Source organism: Dipodomys merriami, unplaced genomic scaffold (assembly GCF_024711535.1).
Source record: "Dipodomys merriami isolate MVZ:Mamm:240054 unplaced genomic scaffold, mDipMer1.0.p SCAF_5, whole genome shotgun sequence".
In the NCBI taxonomy this organism is placed as follows: Eukaryota; Metazoa; Chordata; class Mammalia; order Rodentia; family Heteromyidae; genus Dipodomys; species Dipodomys merriami.
Genome location: NW_027206068.1, coordinates 37,224,716 through 37,247,136, shown reverse-complemented (window position 1 = coordinate 37,247,136; position 22,421 = coordinate 37,224,716). Strand labels below are relative to the sequence as shown.

At 39.3% G+C, this 22,421-nt stretch overlaps 1 protein-coding gene across 2 annotated transcripts in view; it reads left to right on the top strand.

Annotated features, from left to right (window-relative positions):
- LOC138809641 (ATP-dependent translocase ABCB1-like) overlaps positions 1–22,100 on the top strand; it is a 54,437-nt gene extending 32,337 nt beyond the window's left edge. For both annotated transcript variants that reach the window (XM_069996394.1, XM_069996395.1), the window contains 10 exons: positions 672–749; positions 1,236–1,319; positions 4,945–5,148; positions 6,185–6,285; positions 7,223–7,363; positions 9,563–9,719; positions 10,590–10,787; positions 17,180–17,386; positions 19,713–19,859; positions 20,603–22,100. In XM_069996394.1, coding sequence (XP_069852495.1) covers positions 672–749; positions 1,236–1,319; positions 4,945–5,148; positions 6,185–6,285; positions 7,223–7,363; positions 9,563–9,719; positions 10,590–10,787; positions 17,180–17,386; positions 19,713–19,859; positions 20,603–20,809 — 1,524 coding nt within the window. In that variant the 3' untranslated portion in view covers positions 20,810–22,100. The remainder of the gene's footprint in view (positions 1–671; positions 750–1,235; positions 1,320–4,944; positions 5,149–6,184; positions 6,286–7,222; positions 7,364–9,562; positions 9,720–10,589; positions 10,788–17,179; positions 17,387–19,712; positions 19,860–20,602) is intronic.
- Positions 22,101–22,421: the final 321 nt, after the last annotated feature.

Genomic DNA, 22,421 nt, shown 5'->3' with positions numbered 1-22,421 from the left:
AGGTATGGCTGCCTCCTCCATTTCTCTGTTTAGCATAGCAGCATGCTCTCAGGCTACATTTCATCAAAGTCACTCTTCCCTCCTCCCAGGCTTGGAGTGGGAGGGGATTGAGTGCAGACAGTTTTCTGGAGGCCAGGCTTCTTCCTCAACATTTTTTTCTCCAAAGTTGTGGAGTTCTCCTCTTAAATCCCAAACCTTTGATACCTTTGTCATCTACAACATTGATGGCTGGGGTGACTACTAATTCCTCTTCTCTCATATTATACTTCAAGCCGCAGTCTCAGTATACAAACCGTAGACCCCTGTCTTGAGTACTACCTGCTTTGGGAACAATACCAGCGTCCTCACTTGTAGACACAGACCTTGTTCACTGCAGAAGGAAGTTAGGCTGGATGGGGGGAGGGGTGGACAAAGGAACACACTGTAATAAATCCCTGGTCAACCCATCAAGTGGTTGGGAGGAGCAGAGTCGGGTCCAAAGGCAAGCTTTGCTGTCCTTATCACCAGTGAAGTCTGCACGTTGCACCGTGGCGCATGCTCACAGAAATGCAGCAACCCAACCCCGGAAATCATGACTTTGTCTCAGCAATGAACTCAAATCCAGTCTTCTCGTACAAAAAGTGTTCATGTTTCTGACTTCTTTTGTGTTGGCATGTTTTTACTCCTCGTAGGGCTTCACATTTGGCAAAGCTGGAGAAATCCTCACCAGGCGGCTGCGGTACATGGTTTTCAGATCCATGCTGAGACAGGTAGGGCTGTGGAGGTGGATTCCTGGAGTGTGACAAAACTGAGCATGTCACTTTCCTCCACAAGTTTAGAGCGGACAATTAGAGCTTTAAGAGAATAAAAACCGACAGGGCGCCAGTGGCTCACGCTTGAAATCCTAGCTGCTCAGGAGGATGAGATCTGAGGATCACAGTTCAAAGCCAGCCCAGACAGGAAAGTCCGTGAGACTCTTATCTACAAGCCACTCAGAAAACCGGAAGTGGTGATGTGGCTCAAGTGTAGCGCACTAGCCTTGAGCTGAAGGGCCTAGGGACAGCACCCAGGTCCAGAGTTCAAGCCCCATGACAGGAAGGAAGGAAGGAAGGAAGGAAGGAAGGAAGGAAGGAAGGAAGGAAGGAAGGAAGGAAGGAAGGAAGGAAGGGAGGGAGGGAGGGAGGGAGGGAGGGAGGGAGGGAGGGAGGAAGGAAGGAAGGAAGGAAAGAAAGAATAAAAACTCTTGTGTTCCACAGGATGTGAGCTGGTTCGATGACCCCAGAAACACCACTGGAGCATTGACTACAAGACTTGCAAATGATGCTGCTCAAGTGAAAGGGGTAAGTGCTTCCTTGCTGTTAGAATTTGTCTTTATTCCCTCAGGGCACGACTCACTTTCTCATTGTACTTGTCATTATTATTATTATCATCATCATCATTATCGTCATTGTCATCATCATCATCATCATCATCATCCTGGTGATGGTCATTGTTATCATAAAAAACATACAAACCACTGTCTATCTTCCTAATTTTATCACCTGTTTGATAGAAAAGTACAAACTCCTTAGGGATTATACCCCATGTAGGGCTTAAATAATGTGTAAGTTTTCTTTTTATAGCTATAATATTCATAATATTGTTATGATGCACATAAAAGAATAATTCAGAAAAAAACATTATTAAGCCCATCATTCAGGATCATCAGACTGTGTTTCAGTCTTTCCAGAAGGCAAAATCACTCTGACAGTTTTACTGTTTATAGATTAGGCTTCCAGAAGAGTGAATTAAAATATGAATGTGGAAACACATAGAAATTGCAAAATATTTTTTTTGCTTGAAGCAAGTAACTAAAAAAAAATCAAGATTAAATAAGGTTGTGTAGAACATAAAAGAACACAATATGCGCAGACTTAAATAACTTTGAACTTCCTGAACTAAACACTAGTCTTGCCATAATGGAGTCTTCACTGTATTTCAGATTGTCAATGTAATAATTGTGAACTCCATGGAATGGACCCAAATTGTGCTCTAATAGACTCTATCTTGTATATCAGATTGTCAAATTGTGCTGTTTGAAAAGTAGAAGCAGGATATGGGGGAAGGAGCTTCATGGTTATCAAGAAGAACTCAGTGGTTTGGAATGTAAGCAAGAGGCCTAAGAAAAAGAAAGGCATGATCCCCACAGGTGTCTAAGAGTGCTGTGACCAGAAGAGCAGCAAGTGAAAAGTCTCTGAAGCTGGAACATTTATTCCTTAAATAGCAAGGAGGGTGGGGTTGTGGTCAGCATTGTTTTGTTAATTAGGTGGAAAATGATTGTGGATTTCAATATAGGACTGGCATGATCTGAATTGTTGAATGGATCTTTATGGCTGGTGTGTCACCAGGATCTAGGAATACACAAAAAGGAAGAGAGAGTCCATTACAATAATGCAACAGAGGAAAGATAAGTGTTGATATGCCACAAGTAACAATAAAATGTAAATTTGCTGACTGGATTAGATAAGAGAAGATAAGAGAAAGAAAATTGAGGATGGTTTTAAATGTTTCACCTGCACAACTGAGAAATTATGATTCACTTTTCATGAAATTAGAAGCCCATTGGAGAAGTAGGCTTGGAGAGAACTGAGAGTTTTATGTGGGTCTCAGTAAGTCTATGAAGCTCACGTTAGATATTCTGATAGACATGTAGCTTTGTATGCCTGTATCTTCCAGAGAAGTCCAGTCTAGAAGTAGACCAGAGTTCTGGTCTGAAGAAAAGACATTTGGGAAATTTTCAGTTTAATGGTAACATATTGGGGGTTTGGTAGACATGAAGATTTAACCCAGGTCCTCCCAATGGCTTGGCAAGCATTCTAGCATGTGAACTATGCACATAACCATAAGTAGCTTTGAAAGCCGTGGGATTGGATGAGGTAGTCAACAATGAACAAGTTCCAAATGTTGAGGTTAATGCTATGAGGCGGGGACAGTACAGAACAGTGAGGGGTAGCTAAGGAGGGAGAGACGCAATCAAGACAGAGTGGGTTTTTTGTTGTTTGTTTTTTGCCAGTCCTAGGGCTTGAACTCAGGGCCTTGGAACTGTCCTGAAGCCTCTTTTGTTCAATGCTAGCACTCTGCCACTTGAGCCACAGCGCCACTTCCAGTGTTTTTTGTGTATGTGGTACTGAGGAATCAAACCCAGGGCTTCATGCATGCTAGGCAAGCACTCTACCCCTAAGCCACATGCTCAGCCTCTCAAGACAGAGTTTTAGGGAGTCAGCAACACAGCTCAACAAATGACCTTTGGTTGTAAGTTTGTAAGAGGCTAAACATTTCACATGGGTAATGATGTGAAGGTGCTTATACCACTTTATGAGCATGGGGGGAACCAAACCATGATAGGAAGGGGCAGAAGAGAAAGGAGAAGACACAGCTGGACATGTGGTTCTGAGACCACTAAAATATTTCTATTCTATTTTCAATGGAAAATCTAGAAAGTCCCTGATTGTTTGGAAGATTCTTATATGTGCCTACTGTAATTAAGTTCCGTAACTTCCTAATGCATGAATTATTTTCCAAATGGAATCCAGGTCAAATTAATCATCATAAGGACTTTATATAGGCCCAGATATATTTGAATATGTTTAAAAACAAATTTCAGGCTAAATTACAATTAGTTACATACCTAATATTGGGAATTTATACCATTCTTTCCACAACCCACCCAGAAGGAAGACTGGGAAGATGGTAGGAAGTTTAGGAAAAGACACACCATCATACATAATAGAGAAAGCTGGAACCAGGTGTGCTGTCAGCATTCTAAGGTCTTGGAGACTGAAGCAGCACACACCTTAATTTAGCACATTATTATATGCAGTCACTTGCACAAAGTAAAGGTAAGCAGCAAGCAAGCACTAGCTACAGAATGATGCCAACGCACCAATTTACATGAAGATGTATGATTTGCAAATGAAGTTACCTGAGGTCTTTGTTCTAGCTTCAAAGGCTATAGGAACCAACTATGCCTTCCTTACCACCTAATGACACTTGTGTCTTAAGGTCTTGAGGCAGAGGAAACCGGTTCCAAACTGTTGCTCAGGGAACAGAAGTCCCTGGCTCCCAACACATTCCCCTTATAACGTAACTATCAAACTCCTTTACTTTGCTAATTTGTATACCTTGCTTCAGTGACTATTCTTCAGATAATAAAGTAAAATTAAGATCCTGCTGCCAGTTGCTCACAGCCATAATTCTCACTACTCTAGTGGCTAGATTCTGAAGATTCAAAGTTCAAAGCCAGATCAGGCAAATTAAGTGACTCTAGTCCCCTATTAAGTAGCAAAAAGCTGGAAATGGAAGGGTGGTTCAATGGTAGAGTACCAGCCTTTAACAAAAAAAAAAAAAGTTAAATGAGAGTGTGAGGTCTTAAATTCAATTCCCAGTACTGGCACAAAAACTAAACCAAACCAAACAAGAACAACAAAAAGAAGAAGAGGAGGAATATGTTACTGAATTCTGAATTATTAATCTTCTATTTTGAGTTTTTCAGATCGTCAAAATTTACATTTTAGAAACTCAAACTTTTTTTTAATGTTTTCTTTTTTTACTTTATTATTATTATTATGAAAATACCGTACAGAGGGGTTAAAAATTACATGGGCAAGGTAATAAGAAACTCAAACTTTTTAAAGTAATGTTTCACTTGTATTTAATAATTAAGAAAATGTTTTTCATAGCAGTACATTGTCAATCATTAAGAATACATTTCAAGGATGAGTTAATCAAATTTTCTAAACTACTTTGGAAAATAAAACTCTGGATTATATTATATATTTTATATATTTTTATATATATTATATATATATATTTTATATATAATATATATTATATATTATATATTTTCTATAAATAGAAAAGAAGTATATAAGCATAAATGTTAAAGATAGTGTAAAAAATATGGCTCCAATTTGTTTTGTTTTCCAGGCAATGGGTTCCAGGCTTGCTTTACTTGCCCAGAATATAGCAAATCTTGGGACAGGAATTGTAATATCCTTAATCTATGGCTGGCAATTATCCCTTTTGCTGTTAGCAATTGTACCCATCATGGCAATAGGAGGAGTTATTCAGATGAAAATGTTGTCTGGACAAGCCCTGAAAGATAACCAGATACTGGAAGTTTCAGGGAAGGTGAGTCTAAATAAAATTGCTTACTTAAATGAAAAAAAGATATTATCATTTTTTTGTTATTCCCTGCTATTTGTTATGCTCTGAGAATGGTTTCATAATCATTACTCAAGACAGTATTTTCTGTGCTTGTTTGGCAGATTAGAAATGAAAGTAGTAACATATCCTTAGGCCCAAGGACTGACATGGGTTTCCATACACGTTTCTGTTCTTGGATCATGGTGTTCCCGCTGTATTCTCTTCCTCTCTGCTGCTCTCCTGCCTTCTCCACCAGCAATTTTCTCTCCAAATCATGTCTTTTTCTCCTTCCTTCTTTCAAGGATGTTTCAATCTCTTTTATTGAGAAAGTAGGCCCATTTTATATGATGGAGAAGATTAGAATAAATCCTACTAGTATTTATTCTATCCCTTCTATCATACCATCTTTTATGGGCTTTCTGTTTAAACTTCTTTGGATTATTTCTGCATGATTGTTTATATTCTGTCAGTAGTTTTCAAATGCTTCTGTGCTATCTCCTGGGTTTCCTGACAAATGTTCTATTCCTTACAGAGACCTATCAAGAAATTTCTGAACTTTCACATAAGGCTAAGAGATAGGCAATCAACATGCTGATGAATTCTTAGAGCCAAGATATAAACTGGTAACTACCAGAAATCAAAGTGGTCTTCTGGTTGCAGAGTAGTTCTGCTGTCACCTGTTTTAGATGACTGCAGAAATGAGAGGATAGAATGTAACTGACCCCTTAAAAATAACCCTAGAGTCTAAAAAGAGATAAATCTAACAATGGAATTTTGCAAATGTATAGAAGACGATTTGGCTTTAAGAAAGTGTCCTTGGTGATTTCATTTCAAGAAGGTTCATCTCTTTTCCAGATGTATAATTCAGTCTAATAATTTACTGAATACACTTTTCCATAGAGAAGATGCTCACAATAAATACTAAGTGGTACATAGATGACTTGAAATCATAATTTTTTATTAATCTATTAATTTGTCTCTATTTTCCCATTGGCCCCTTTTTCATGGATGTCTGTTGCAGATTGCTACTGAAGCAATAGAAAACTTCCGAACTGTGGTTTCTTTGACTCAGGAGCATAAGTTTGAACAGATGTATACACAGAGTTTGCAGGTACCATACAGGTAAGAAGCCCTGAAGAGTGAGACAAGAATATGAGAAATATTTCACCCACCATATTTGCTTTCAAAGGGATAATTTTGACTAGAAAGTAGAGTGCAGTAGAGAGAGTACCAGGAAGCATCCAACTGAGAAGCAGTTGTAATTAACCTTGAGATAAATGGGACACTCACACTCAGGCAGGCACCTGAGGGGGCCTGAGGGGGCACCTGTTACATGCACATCATTGGTGTAGTTCCTCCAGTATATAAATAATGACCCAACAGAACCCTGAAATCCCCAAAGTCAGAGCCATGACCCTCCCCCTGTGCTAGCCACATGGTCTGTGTACTTGAGAGTGCTGGGTAAGTAATGATTGCTTAGAGGACATGTGTCTATATTTAATAGTTGGATAAAAGGGAGGGAATGTTGATCTGTTAATCTTTAACAGGCTCTGTACGAAGTTCACAGGTTTAATTTATCTTTACACCAGTACATTCAGGTGTAATCAATCCTACATTAAAGATGAGGAACATCAAGATGAGGCAGTTTCCTAAATTCCCATGACTGGGAAGTAAAAGGAGGATATAACTTATTCCTTTAGACACTAAGACCATTTTTGTGGTTGTTTTTCTGTGCCAACCTATCCAACTACATTTTAAAGACTAAGAAATGAGAGCCAAGCTCTGATGTCTCATGCCTGCTAGTTAATCAAGAGACTGAGATCTGAGGATTGTAGTTTGAAGCCAGCTGGGCAGAAAAGACCAGGAGACTCTTACCTCTAATTAACCAGCAAAAATCCAGAAGTGAGAGTATGGCTCAAGCAGTAGAGTGACATCCTGAGCAAAAAAGCTAAGTAAAAGCACAAAACACTGAGTTTAAGCCCAGTACTGGAAAAAAAGAGAAGGGTAGACAGGAGAAGACTACGCAAGTGGAATAAGTTTTCAAACATTTTCTTTTCAGAAATGCTCTGAAGAAAGCACACATCTTTGGAATCACGTTCTCCTTCACCCAGGCAATGATGTACTTCTCCTGTGCTGCCTGTTTCCGGTTTGGCGCCTACTTGATAGCATGTGAAGTGATGGAATTTGAAGATGTTCTGTTGTGAGTGCTGGGTTAATGCTTGCAAACGTAAAGACGGTATTCACATGCACCATGTCCTGATTGAAATCTCTATGGTGAGGGTTTATGAAGCAAGCCTGCTGATCGAGAGAAGGGCATTTTTTTTTTATTGTGAAAATACTGTACAGAGGGGTTACAGTTACATGAGCAAGGTAATGAGTACATTTCTTATCCAGCATTGTAGCCTCCTCCTTTGATTTCCCCTACCATCCCTTCTCTCCCACCTCCTCAACTATACTCCCCCCACCCCTGGCCTAAATTGTAAAGTTCGTTTTTCAACATAGCATCTTGTACATCTCATTGTTGCAATGGGTTAACCTGTATCCCTATTTAAGTGATTTGTTTTTTTCCCTTCCCCTCCACAAATTATACCAACATCAAATACGGTGAAAACAGGGGTTATACCATGGGGGAAGGAAATACAAAGCAACAAAAAAAATCACATGGTACCTTATAAATACATTAGAAACAATAGCAACAAAGAAAAAATCTATCTTGGGGTTCATTTCGCTTAACATCTTCTTATCTGAACTTTTCTGCTTGTCCCAGACATATACTAGTTATTGCAAATAAGGGAAAACATGGGACCTATGTTTCTATGGGCCTGGCTTACTTCACATATTATAATCTTTTCCAAGTCTTTCTATTTCCTACCAAATGGGGCAATGTCATTCTTTCTCATGGAGGCATAGAATTCCATTGTGTATATATACCACATTTTCTTGATCCATTCATCTACTGAGGGACAGCTGGGTTGGTTCCATATCTTAGCTATAGTAAATAATGCTGCAATAAACATAGTCGTGCTGGTAGCTTTAGTGTGGTCTTGTTTGTAAACATTTGGGAAAATTCCCAAAAGTGGGATTGCTGGGTCTTAGGGGAGCTCTATGTGGTCTTTTGAGGAAACTCCATACTATTTTACAAAGTGGTTGAACAAGTTTACGTTCCCACCAACAATGCAATAGGGTTCCAAGAAGGGCATTTTGGCCTCCAAGGCTTTGTATGTCATCCTGGAGACATTGAGTTGCATCAGTAAACTTCTCTCTTTTTATATTTAAATTTTATTGTAAAGGTGATGAACAGAGCGGTTACAGTTATATAAGTCAGGTAATGAGTACATTTCTTTTTAAACAGTGTCACCTCCTCCCTCATTTTCTCTTGTTTTTCCCTTCCCAGCTTCTCTCCCCCTCCCCCAAGTTGCATACTTCATTTCCAAAACTTCCCTTTTTCCTGGTGCTGACTCACTTATCTGATCTTTCCCAATCTGTGGCTAGGAGGGATGAGTCAATTCAGAGGTCTCCACACAGCCTTGGTGGCTCCTTGTAAAGGCTCACCTACTGACAGTTAAGGTGTAAAGCTGTGTGCTGACTTCTACAAATTCTGGGAGAGAGCAGGATAAATAATCTACTCCTTGATTTACAAAAAAAGCACTTGAAATATAACAAGTGGAAAAGTTAAAAAATGACAAATGAAAACTGGATTCTATGAATCTGAACTGTTGCTATGAATAGAATGAGAGAAGAGGAATTTGAACTGAATTAAACCACAAAGTCCTTAAACATGCAATTTGGTAGTGAAATATGTGTGTGATCTTCCCGATTTGGTGACACAACATAATTAATAGATGGCACACGGATTTTCTAAGAATATAATGTCATTCTACCACAGAGTATATTCATTGTCAATTTTCCTATAATATTGTGTAACCCCCAGCCAATAGACCTCAGTAGCACAGAGTGATAATTATTCATTTTGCCCCAAATCTATGGGTCAGTACTCCCCATCTGGTTAGTATAGCATGGATCTGAACTGCCATGAACCATTACCTATTTTGAAAGAAAGAGAGGATAATCTGTATCATCAGCATGAAATCAACAATAGCATTCACCACAGTGTACAAACCAAACTTTGTCACAAGCCCAGTACAGATCAGGAAGACAAAATCACTTCTTCAACAGAAGTGCTACAAAATTCAAGACTAGACTATCAAGAGATATGAAAATAATGAACCACTTTGCAATCCATATCTCATGAACTTTTAGACAAAAGTCTATGTCTTTTACTTCATCTGCTTTCTAATTACTTAAGGCAATGTTTCCTGAGTACAAAAGTACTAGCTTAGTACCATTGCAGCCTTTAGAATATTGACACGTTGTGTTTGTTTGTTTTTGAATTCCCCAGGGTCTTTTCAGCTATTGTCTTTGGTGCCATGGCAGTAGGGCCGGCCAGTTCCTTTGCTCCTGACTATGTTAAAGCTCAAGTATCAGCATCCCAAGTCATCATGCTCATTGAAAAAATCCCTGAGATTGACAGCTACAGCACAAAAGGCCTAAAGCCAGTGAGTGTGATGCTTTGAGAATATTATTTACGCCTAACTCCTAAAGTCTGTGAAGAGGAAATTTAATAAAATTTAATAAAATTTATATGTGCTGATGGTAATATAAGATCTAGATCACAGTGTTATTTTAATAAATGCGGATGATATGTATTAATATCCAGTACTTTATCTCACACACAGGGAAATCAGAATACTGTCTTCTCTATATGCACATTCATATAATCCGACTTCCTTTTCTAGGTAACTATTCTAGAACAGATTTATCACAGTTACATTGTAGGTTCTTGTGTTAACAATCCATATCATAAAAATATTGACTGGCCCGGGAACCAATGGCTCACAACTATAATCCTAGCTACTTAGGAGGCTGAGATCTGAGGATCATAATTCAAAGCAAGCTGGGGCAGAAAAGTCCATGAGACTCTTATCTCCAATAAACTACTCAGAAAAAGCTGGAAGTGATGCTGTGGCTCAATTGGTAGACCACTAGCCTTGAGCACAAAGAGTCTTAGGAACAGGTCCCAGGCCCTGAGTTAAAGCCCCAGGACTGGCAAAAACAAAACAAACAAATGTATATATGTACATGCATATACAACTATATATATATATATATATATATAACAACTATTTGTATATATATAACAACTATATGTATATATATGCATATATATGTATATATATATGTAGAGAGAGAGAGAGAGGAGAGAGACAGACAGAGACTGTTGTCTACCTGATTTATTTCCTACAGTTTGAAATAATAGAGTATAATAGAGTTCAACTCTTTCTTAAACCCAGAATTAACTGGGTTAGCCCTACTCAGTGCTTTTGGCATTGCAGCAATCTGATTCATTGTTTCTCTTCTCAATGTAGAATGTGTTGGAAGGAAACGTGACCTTTAATGAAGTGAAGTTCAACTATCCCACCCGGCCAGACATCCCAGTGCTTCAGGGACTGAGTCTGCAGGTGAAGAAGGGCCAGACGCTGGCTCTGGTGGGCAGCAGCGGCTGTGGGAAGAGCACGGTGGTGCAGCTCCTGGAGCGCTTCTATGACCCATTGGCCGGCACAGTGGTGAGCACGCTTCTTTCCCTCTTTTTTTTTCCTCTTTCCCTCTTTCTTTCTTTCTTTCTTGAATAAAAATTACGTATAATGTATTTACTATGGCTGCTACATTATACAGATTGAAGTTGAATACATATATGTTGAATGGATAAATTACTAAATTTATATTGTCCTTATCGTCTATAAAGTCTTGCCACATACTCTTTTTTAAATCACATTATCATGATATACAATGCTAAGATTGATTGGGTACAAGATGTTATTGTTATTTTTACTATACAGTGAGATTTATTAAACTTCTTCAGCATCCTCTCCCTCAGTTTGGAAAGCTTTAAAAATACACAAAATCAAGTACCCATGTTTTTTAGAAAAAAAAGGCTTAAGTGAGCACATGGTTCATATTTTGAGAACAATGTAATTATATAGACCACAATAATTACCCGGGACGTGCTTTCTTATTTGGCTCCTTTCTATCATCCACATGCCTGGATGTGCTTCACTCTCCTTATCAAGCCTCTTAGCTCTGTCCCTGTTAGGTAAAGCCCAGGTTTGGTGTCCAAGCCATGCCAGTTGCAGCAGCCGATTTCTCCAACTCCTGCCTCAACTCTGCCTCTCTGCCCTCCTCTGTAACTACTTTACATCACTCATCTCCATTGCTATGGGGCTGGATTTCAGCGGCTGAGAAGTTTCAGCCAAAACTGAAGCAACTAGAAAGATACAGGGGGTTCTAGGAGAGACAAGTGAGAGGAAAGCCAACCAGGGGGTGAGTTTCAGGATGGAGAACAAAAGTAAGAACAAATGCTGAGGAGATTGTGTCAGATGAAGACTGAGAGACATGTAGTCTCTGTGAAGTTGTGATGTCAGAAAACAGTTTAGTGTGGTTCATGGAGGGTAGAGGGGGATATGGAGAAGTTGAAGAAGGGCAAAGGTGAAAGAGACAAGTAAGACAAACAGCCGGAATGGGGAGACAGAGTCTAGGAAGCATATTCAGAAAAGAGAATTTGGAGCGTTTTTGTCTGAGGATGAGACACTGATGTGGTAAGGACATCGAAACATCTTTCAAAAATAAAATAATAAAACTAGGGATTTATAAAGAATATACATGAATACTTTTTTGTTTCCTGAGGTTAAAATCAGGAAGTGAGGGAAAATCCAGAATACATATGTAGCAAAGCTTTGAGTCCTTCTTAGTGACTGGGCATGAGATAGAAGTTGGGAGTAGTAAGTTGAAGTGACTACAGGGGTATAGGAAATGCCAGAGTTTGAAGGGGTGGAATTTAGAGTAGGACTTTCCACTGTGCAGACATTTAGTTATTGTTTATATTCAGGGTTGATATTCAAAACGTCTATCATCTGTAGTGCTGTGGACACTGGCAAACTGGTGAGCTCCAGCTCCATAAGGATCCTAGGTGCACAGATAACTAAAAGGAGGAGAACATTTTTAACCTATTGTCCAAAGCTTTTTGCAGCAATATTTCTGTTACTCAGTTATTTTTGCAGTGGTTTGAAATGAACTCAAAGCCTTGCACAAGAGCTCTACCACTGAGTTACATCTGCAGCCATACAAAAAATCCACTGTCTTTAAAGACAGTTTTTTATTTTAATAGTAACTCAAGCTTTGCTCTTTATTTATAATTTCTTGTTCATACACTGTTGAAAATTGTTTTTATGCTTCAGTTTTGTGGTTTGAACATGTCTCTAAATAAAATCCTTGCTGACATTGGAAGTAATTAGAGGAGAAAATGTTTGCTCTCAGACTCTGATGAAGGTCCTGAACAGACTTTTTTTTTACAGTGTATTATAAAGAGTTGCAGGACATGGTGTCTCTCCTTAAGGTATTAAGTGAGGAGATAGGGTATGTACTACCATGCATTAGAAGAAACAAGTGGCTTAAAACAATTATCTTTTAATTATCTTTAACTAGTTGTACAAATTCAGTTCAACGTGTCAGTTTATGAGTACAGTGTATCTTGATCAATATCAGCCTTTCATTCTTCTCCCCATCTCTCCCCAACCCTACTCATACCCTCAATTTTCCTAGTTTCATAGGACATACACTGAAGATTAACTACTGCATTCTCTTAAGATTCCTCTCTTAGTCTACCCCATCCCCCTTGACCTTCTCCACAAACACCTCAAGTACCAGCTTCTTGGCATTCATATTATTTAGACCATGACTTCTTTGCTCAAAGGAGTTACACCACTTTATTTCTCCCATGCATATACCATACTTCAGTTAATACATTTACATATATATGCATAGGACCCTATATAGACATTTATTTATTTATTTATTTATTTATTTATTTATAAACTAGACCTAACTTCCACCTGTGAGAGAAAACTTATGTCCTTTGTTAGAGCTAGTTCTCAAGACAAACAGTTGAGGTGTCTTTAAGAGGAAATGTGGCTGTGGTTGATAAGGTATTTGATCCCAGGAGAGCACAGAGGCAAATTAGATGAAATGGAAAATTTATAAAGAGGAGTGGTTCTCAGAGTTTTCTGATTAAAACCCATGGAAGCTTTAAGAATCTTACAGTCCCTTAGGCATTCAATCCCTTTACAGTGGAAAAAATGCTTGGTAAAAACAAAATGTTGGCATTGAAAACAATGCTAAGCAGTAAAATTACTATACAAAAAGAGAAGGATTCACTATACTCCAAGTGCATAAACACAAGCAGACCATAACTTAAGATGTGGAGAGTATCATTTACGTGCAGTGTTGGAAACAAGAATCGCCCTGTATAATTCAAATAGGTAACTATTTAATAAAAAGAATTAGAGACTTACTCTTTGGAAGGGCTGGAATAGAGGAAGTAAAGGAAACTACTCCCAAGTTTCAAGATCATAGCCTTGCAGTTGTGGTCCTGTGGTCTGGAGGTTGAAGAAAATTATGCCCATGTCATGGTTGTTGCAAACCTAAAGACACAAGACTAGGGTCTCTGTTACAAAAACTCCAATCTTCCATAACCCAGCTAGGCTTACCACTGCTGCCAACGAGGAATGGGCATCTGCCTCCCAGATTTGGCACAATGCATTTTACTCCTGCAACATAACTTACTTCCAGGAGCAAGAGGGTCTGGGAGAGTTTTCAGCTTTTTAGTTCCTTGAAATATGGAAAGACAGACAGAAAGAATATGAAAATGAATGCTGACTGAATAGGATAGAAACCTTTTTAAGATAACATGTTGATGGTGCACAAATCAATATATTTTCAATTATTTCATGCATTTGCTCTACAGCTTCAAATCCTGCCAAGTGGTACATAGTCATTAGACTTCTTATCAAAAATGCCTGCAATAATTAGTAGAGTACTACCAATTAGTTCCTAATGCATTATAAAAGTAAGTCAGTGGGTTTGAACATCAAAAGAATTGAAGAAAAGATCTAAACAGAGGACTACTTTGAAATGGAGAAAAAAATCTCACTGTGATCAGAAGACTTTGAATCTTGACCTGGACTTTGGTATGAATTAGAATGTTCTAGAGAGCTAGTAAATAACACAGCCACTTGGGTCATTCAGGTGAGCTAAAGGTTAGTCTTTTTATTTCTACAAATGTCCTTTATTATTCTAATACTAACCATAGTTTGGGAATCAAAGACTTGAATACTTTGAAGGAGTGTTTAAATTGTGGAGGATATTGAAATATAAAGCTTCAGGATTGTGAAGAGGAAAGAATCAAAGTTTGTAGGAATCGTGGTTATAAAAGTTTTATGGATTCTGGCTAAAGAAAACTTTGAATGTAAAATTAGGTAAAGGAAAGTATAGAAATGTCTGCATGTCCATGTTTGTTGTGGAATAATTCAGAATAGCCAAGTCATGGAATCATGTCTGGTACTTAACAATGGATTGATGGAGAGGGAAAGTTTGCTATATTTTTTTCAATTATGAGATATTTGTGTACCAGTCCAATCTATAATGTTTATAACCAACTATACTTCCCTAGATCACTTTGTGGCATTTTGAATTAACTTGGCTCATTTTCTCATCTGTTAACATGGCTTTATAATCAAAGATAAATCCTGTGAGTTTTTGTGAGGATTTACCATGGAACCTTGTATGGTTTTTGTTGGTGGTGGTCTATTGAGACAAAGTCCTTATGTAGCCTGGGATGGCTTAGAAGTTACTATGTAACTGAGGCTGGCATCAAACTTGAGATCCTCTGAGCCTTCCAAATGCTGGAATTACAGACATGCACTACCACATTTGACATATTCTTATTCAGTCTTGCTGCTTCTATCCACCTTCTATTTTCCACCCTCACACAATGGATGGAGACATGGAAAGTATCATTTGAGTAGTTTCCATGAAGCTGGGCTTGGTACAAGTCAAGGGTATTCATCCCGGAAGCTCCCAGCTTCCCATACAGGAGAGGAGTATTCCTGTATCAAAGACCAACTTGACTGTAGCCCAGGGCTCCCAGTCAAATACAGGTGACAAGAATAAGCACATGCTTTTCCTCACTATTAGAGAAGTAGAATCCAGTCACTGGGGTTTGCTTCAAAGGGCATGATCACCTCTCTCACTGAAATGATAGGAGATTTTCTTCCTGCAGTAGCAACAACAATGACAATGAAAGGCTCTCCTGCATCAGAGAGTAAGGCTTTTCATCAGCAAGGCTATCATAAGCCTGTCACTAGGAAGGGCAGCCTCTCCTTCCCTATCCTGTATCTCAGCATTGAAGATGCCAAATATCTTTTCATACATTTGTCCATCTTCTGTAGTCCTAAGCACATCACACACACATCACACACACACACACACACACACACACACACACACACACACACACACACACACACAATTACAAATTGCTGTCAGCCCTTGGGCACTTCAGCTGTATCTGGTCCTGTGCCATGTGACAATTTTGTCATTTCATCTTGTCCTCAATTCTGTGAGTTTAGGAATTGCCATTCTCATGTTATTTCCAAGGAAAGTAAGTCATAAAGATTAATTCTCTTTCCCAAGATCATCTAGGGAGATATAGCAGTCACCCTCCCATGAGCACTGTTGTCCATTTAGACACTGCATTTGAATCTCAAACTCAAGTCAGATCATAACCTTGACCACAAACTGATATGTTTATGGTTAATGAGAGAGAGAGAGAGAGAGAGAGAGAGAGAGAGAGAGAGAGAGAGAGAGAGAGAGAGAGAGAGAGAGAGAGAGAGAGAGAGAGAGAGAGAGAGAGAGAGAGAGAGAGAGAGAGAGAGAGAGAGAGAGAGAGGGAGGGAGGAAAGAGATTGAGTCCTGAGGCTGAACTCAGGACCTGGTGCTGTCCCTAAGCTTCTTCTGCAGAAGGCACTCTACTACTTGAGCCACAGCTCTGCTTTTGCTGGCTTTTTTTGACAGTTTATTGGAGATAGGAGTCTCACAGGCTTTCCTGCCTGGGATGACTTTGAAGTGGAATCCTTAGATCTCAGGCTCCTTAGTAGCTAGGATGACAGGAATAGGTAACTAGGGCCCAGTTGGTTATTTTTTTTATTTCCATGTTAATCCATGACACATTTTCTGTAAAGTATGATAAAGAGAGTAAGGCATTGCATTAGTTTTCCTGTGGCTGCTATAACAGAGTAGCATAAATGTAGACACTTAACAACAACACAAAGTTACTGTAGTTCTAGAGAATAGAAGTCTGAAAGAAGTCTATCCAGACTATACTCAAGGTGACTGAGCTATGTTCCTTCTCAGAACTCCAAAGGACAATCCATTCTCCTGCTTTTTTCCTTTCTCTGTCTTCAAAGCCAGCACCAGCTAGGTAAGTCTTCTTATAGTGCACGGTCTTGTATTCAGTCTCCTGCCTCCGTCTTCCACAGTTAGAATCTCATAGGACTGCACTGGCCTCACCAAGATAATCCAGGATCCTTGTCTTATATTAAGCTTAGCTGGTTAGTAACCTTAATTCCATCTTCTTTCCTTAACATATAACATGAGAAATTCACAATTTCATGGGGAAGAGGAGTCTTATTCTGCCTACTTGAGCATGTCTTAAAATATGGGAAACATGGTATACAATTGTTTCATTGTTAGATGAACCTTGGTAATCCACAGTAAAACAAATCAAACTTCTTGAATCTCACGGTAATACAGCAGTTTTGATGTATGAAATAATGACATTAATTATTTTGGCTGTCAGTTGTATGGATTGAATTCAGGGCCTGGGCACTGTCCCTGGGCTACTCAAAGCTAGCACCCTATCAGTTTGACCCACAGCACCACTTCTGGGTTTCTGGCGGTGAATTGGAGGTAAGAATCTCATGGACCTTCCTGCCCATTCTCAGATCTCAGCCTCCTGAGTAGGTAGGATTACCAGCATGAGCCACTGGCACCCAGCTTGACATTAAACTTTCTAATTCAAAATTATTCGGGTCCTTGAAGTTGACCTCTGATATCTTATTTGTAGCTTCTGGATGGCAAGGAAATAAAGCAGCTGAACGTGCAGTGGCTTCGAGCACACCTGGGCATTGTGTCGCAGGAGCCCATCCTGTTTGACTGCAGCATTGCTGAGAACATCGCCTATGGAGACAACAGCCGGATTGTGTCCCAGGATGAGATCATGAGGGCGGCCAAGGAGGCCAACATACACCAGTTCATTGACTCGCTGCCTGATGTAAGTCTGTCTAAATTAAGAGTCCAGGAGCATGTAGGCAGCCCCAGCTTGTCATCTGATGGGCTGCAGCACCTCATATATCTAGCAAGACTCTACCAACTGAGCTGTTTTGCCAAGCCTAGAAACTGACTTCTAAAAATCAGTAAAAATTAAAACCTGTTCCACCTTCAAGTAAGCATCTAGCCTAACTTCCCATTACTATCAGTGGTTACAGTAACATGAAAATCTGACAGTCTTGTATGGAAGCAATGAAAATATCAGACCTACTCTAGAGTAAACTTTCCAGGAGAAGAGAGTCAGAATACTTTTTAAGCTCCAACTGCTTCTGGCCTAGGGATTAGTGCAACATGTGGAAGCCTCTTTTACCAAGCAGAAGTAAAGGTATTCTAGACCTTCACCTGACCACCCGCTGATTCTGGTCCTGCCAAGGAGGCAGGCATGACCTTCCTTCCACACTTCTCTTCTCTGTTCTCTTCCTTCTGCCACTTTTCAGCTCTCTTGCAAACTTCAAAGCTCATTTGAGAGTGTGGTCTGGCCAGGCACACGGAGCCATGTGAGAAAGACAGCTCTGTCTTAATGGGGCTGTGCCTTTGGAACAACTATGACATGGTGTAATTTCTCGTCATTGTACCTTTTATGGGCCTTGAGTCCATTTGTGGGGTTGATTGTTGAAATCTTACCTACCCTATTTCCTGTGCACATTCTCTCAGTTACTTTAGGATGTTACATTAGGGAAACTTTTCACCTTGTTTTAAAAAGCTCTTGTAGGTCCTGTGTTAGAATGCATGTCTACCTAGATAATCTACTCTTCCCATTATCACTATTATAGCTTTGCTATCTCAAACTAGCAAGAATGGCAATCATCTTATGGAGAAGTCTGGCAAGATGGGGTGGCTTACCTCTTTCCAAGTTTTTCCTCTCATTTAGGCTCTTGTTCAAGAAAAGCACTCTCAAGCACAGACTATATGGAAGAGGCTTTTCTCCACTTCCGTTCTTTAACAGTCTGTGTTTAATTGATTTTTCTTGATATGTGACCATTTCATGCTTAAAACACTTTTCCCCATCACTCTTGAGAATTCTGTATCCCCATCACAAAGTAATTTTTTATAAATGCAGGTTTTCTGGGATCATTTCTGTGTCACAAAATTGGTAATCCTGTACTATAAGTAAATACAGGAGTCTTACTGCAATACCTGCTTTCCATAGTGCAGGATAGAGTCAGGCCAAAGCATCTACCAAACTCCCTAAGGTACTTCTTATACCATCTGCAAAGGGGCACCTTGTTCTGAGTATAATAGAATTAGGGTGGTCATATTAAGTGATTAAAAATAGCAACCCTATACAGAACATGAATTTCACAATCAAACTTTCATTATAAGTATCATAATCCTCCATTTGAAAATCAGTTCAGCCAGACAAGGGCCTGAGAATAATAAGACAGTACTGTTTTCTGGTTACACATGATGCCACATCTCCCACCATCACCACTAATTCACCTTCTCCTCTGTTTCTTTCTCCTCCTCCTTCTCCTTCTTGAATTCACACTAGTGAGAGTGACAATTGTCTGCCATAGGAAATAATTGAGAAGATTTTGAAAGAATGCTAAAGCCAAAACAATTTGAAAAGATACTTTAATTATTAAAGTTAGATATGAAAATAGAGGTCCTTAACATCCATGAAAATTAGTGAAGTATTAAGAGTCAGACCTCAAAAGGCTATGGTCAAAAGAAATTTTCTTTCCTTATGTAAAGGGCACCACCTGCTGGCTAGAAATACCATTAATTTCAATCATCTTGTATCAAATTTTCTTTCCTTTACCCCTCTTTGTTCCAAATAAAATGATGGCAAATTTGAATGGTAATGGTATCCCAACAATGCCCTTAGTCACAAACTTTCTAGGTACTTACACTAAAACAGATTAAACAAACCATGTAGAGCCTTTTCTGGTTGTTTATTTAGTTCTCTTTGAAGCCATTTTTAGCTTCTGAACACAAATTTTTCTAATCATTCTTACCTTCCATCAGAAAAAATGTATGTCTGAACTTCATTATCAGTTTTGTCTCATAAAAACACAATCTTGGGGCTGGGAAGGTGGCTCAGTGGTAGAGCACTTGCCTTGCATGCCTGAGACCCTGGGTTCGATTCCTCAGCACCACATAAGCAAAAAGAAAAAAGCCGGAAGTGGCGCTGTGGCTCAAGTGGTAGAGCACTAGACTTGAGCTGAAGAGCTGAGGGACAGCGCCCAGGCCCAGAGTTCAGGCCCCACGACCGGATCCAAAAAAAATAAAAAATAAAATAAAAAAACAAAACACAATCTTGTTTACAGAAATACAACACCAGAGTTGGAGATAAAGGAGCTCAGCTGTCTGGTGGTCAGAAACAGCGCATTGCCATTGCTCGTGCCCTTGTTAGACAGCCTCATATTTTGCTTTTGGATGAAGCTACATCAGCTCTAGATACAGAGAGTGAAAAGGTAAGGCTTTAAATGATATTCCTTCATACTTGGATCCCTTGTCCTTAAAAACTTCAACTTTATGCTTTTCTCTGCCATTGTAGAGAGCAAAATTTAGCCAGGAGTGTTGACAGTGACCTTTGTCAGCTTCCAGTGGTAGCTAAACACTTATTTAGGAGAGCAAAGATGATCCAAGGCAAATTAGTGTTAGAGCACGTAAGCTCCAAACCAACTAAGCATCATTAAGAAGCTTCCTTCAGGAGACAATTGCCCACTTCCACTGAAGCATCTTTTGGCAACCATATGGAAAGGGGGACTTTCAGACAAGGGCAAAATCTGGCTGTGCCTAAGAGCAACGTTGGCCAAGCTCCTGTGTTTGGGCAAAGGTTATTCATTCAGCTTTCTGAAAGACAGACGATGAGAGTAACATGTTTCACACATTCAAGAGCTTGTGTTTGGCTTTGCCAGACTTCCTGAATAAGCTGTGGAGTTGGATTACATATTTACATCACAAGACACCTTGTGGGATGTTTTAAGGGACTGATGGACTCTATTCACTACTGTGTCTTTAATAATGCATCTCAGAAGTAAGGCAAACCATGGTTGAGCTTTCCTCTGGCAGACAGGCCACCTGGTACCTAAAGTCTGTTAGTTTCATTGACACCTTGGTAAAGAGGACAGAGGGGAAAATATGGGGCTTGCTACTGAGGAAGATTTCAAGAAGAGTGCTTTTATCTGAATTAATTTGTGTGATCATGGAACAGGTTGTGCAAGAAGCCCTGGACAAAGCCAGAGAAGGCCGCACGTGCATTGTGATCGCTCACCGCCTGTCCACCATCCAGAACGCTGATCTAATTGTGGTGATCCAGAATGGCAAAGTCAAGGAGTATGGCACCCACCAACAGCTGCTGGCACAGAAAGGCATCTATTTTTCCATGGTCAGTGTCCAGGCTGGAGCAAAGCACCAGTGAGCTGTCACCATGCAAGATTATATTTTTTAATATTTATGTTAATGACATTTAATCCATGTTCAAGAGCAAGCACTTACTAGGTTTGGTAGTTAATCCACTTAGCATTTTCTGCATCAATTTAAGATCATGTCATTAATCTCAGACTCTTCAAAAATAGTTGAAATAACAGAAATTGAAGTATCGTCATCCAAAGGGGACATAAGAGTGGAAAGTGGAATACAATTTGTGAGGGAATTTAAAGACCATCTTTCTATAGAATATGAAATTTTACTTATGCCTTTTCATTTTAACTATCTGCCTTACTAAAATATTTTAGAAATAGCAACATTTGTTGAAATATTTGCAGAAAAACACAATAAAAGGGAACTGTCATATGATTGGAATTGTTCACACTGTATAAAAACACTTTCCTCAAATTGGAATATTATAAATAATTTTGTCTTCTAAACATGAATTTGGAGGGAGAAAAAGAAAAAAACAGACTAATGATATGCAATGATCATTAGCATCTCAAGGGATAAAAGCAGGACAGCATTTGCAGCTGCCATAAAAGGTGGATGATAGTGAGTAGGAACAGGTATTTCAGTAGCAAACACAACTTATAAGAGAATATGAGAAGCACAAAGGGAGGGAAAGACTACATCAGTGTGAGGAGCACACATTGTGAGAGGATGGGGACTGGAACAAAGGAGAGAAAGATCAAGAGGATCAGAAAACACTGGTTTCAATACAGAATAGAGTTCCAGTCTAATCAGACAAGGTCATTGAAGCTCACAGCATGTTGACACAGAACATTGTCTCATTTTCCCAGCACTCAGGAGTGATACGTTGCTGGAAAGCCATTTTAGACGTTATTGTCTGAATTTTCAGCCCTAAGAGTCAAATGTCCCTACATTGCCCTGTTTCCAGTAACTCCCAGAAAGCATTTGATGTTGATTCTGTTGAGTGTTAGGCCAGAAAGCTGGTTTAGCTCTAGAGAAAAGACTGATTCGTAGATACTGGGAACTCCATGAAGTAAGAATGAGGGAGTACAAGTCAATTCTTTGGGTCCTCAATTAGGGCAGCAAGGTAGAGAGAGCAGGGGAAATGAACAAATTGCTACACATACTTGTGTGCTGGAGCTAAGCTGACAAAAGTCAGAGACCCCAAGTGTTCTATTACAGCCAGGAGTGCTGCATCCCTTCGGGACTTCCCCACCCCACAGCCAGGTGGTTGTGGGCATAGCAGTAGTTGTAGATGATGGCTTAGATGTGGTGACATTGTTGAAAGCATTTTCAGGTGTGATCTTCAAGATAAGGAATAAATGCTGATAATTCCAACGTGTCATTTGTTGAGTTTAATCTTCTTCTGGCCCAAGAATTCTAGATTTTCCTCACACTACTACGAAGGTTATTCAGTAATACCCATCTCTAAACAATGAGGGTTCTCTTTTGGTTCGGTGGAAGCAAACTCTCAATTGAAGCTAAAAGGTACTTCAATCTATTTCCTGCTACAGAAAGTAGCCACTTCGTCCATGAATTTCAATAAGAAACCTTTGAGTGGTTTTTTCTTGTTTTGAAAAATCCATTTCTGCTTACTTATATTTCAACTTCAAAATTTTTCCTGCTGCCAG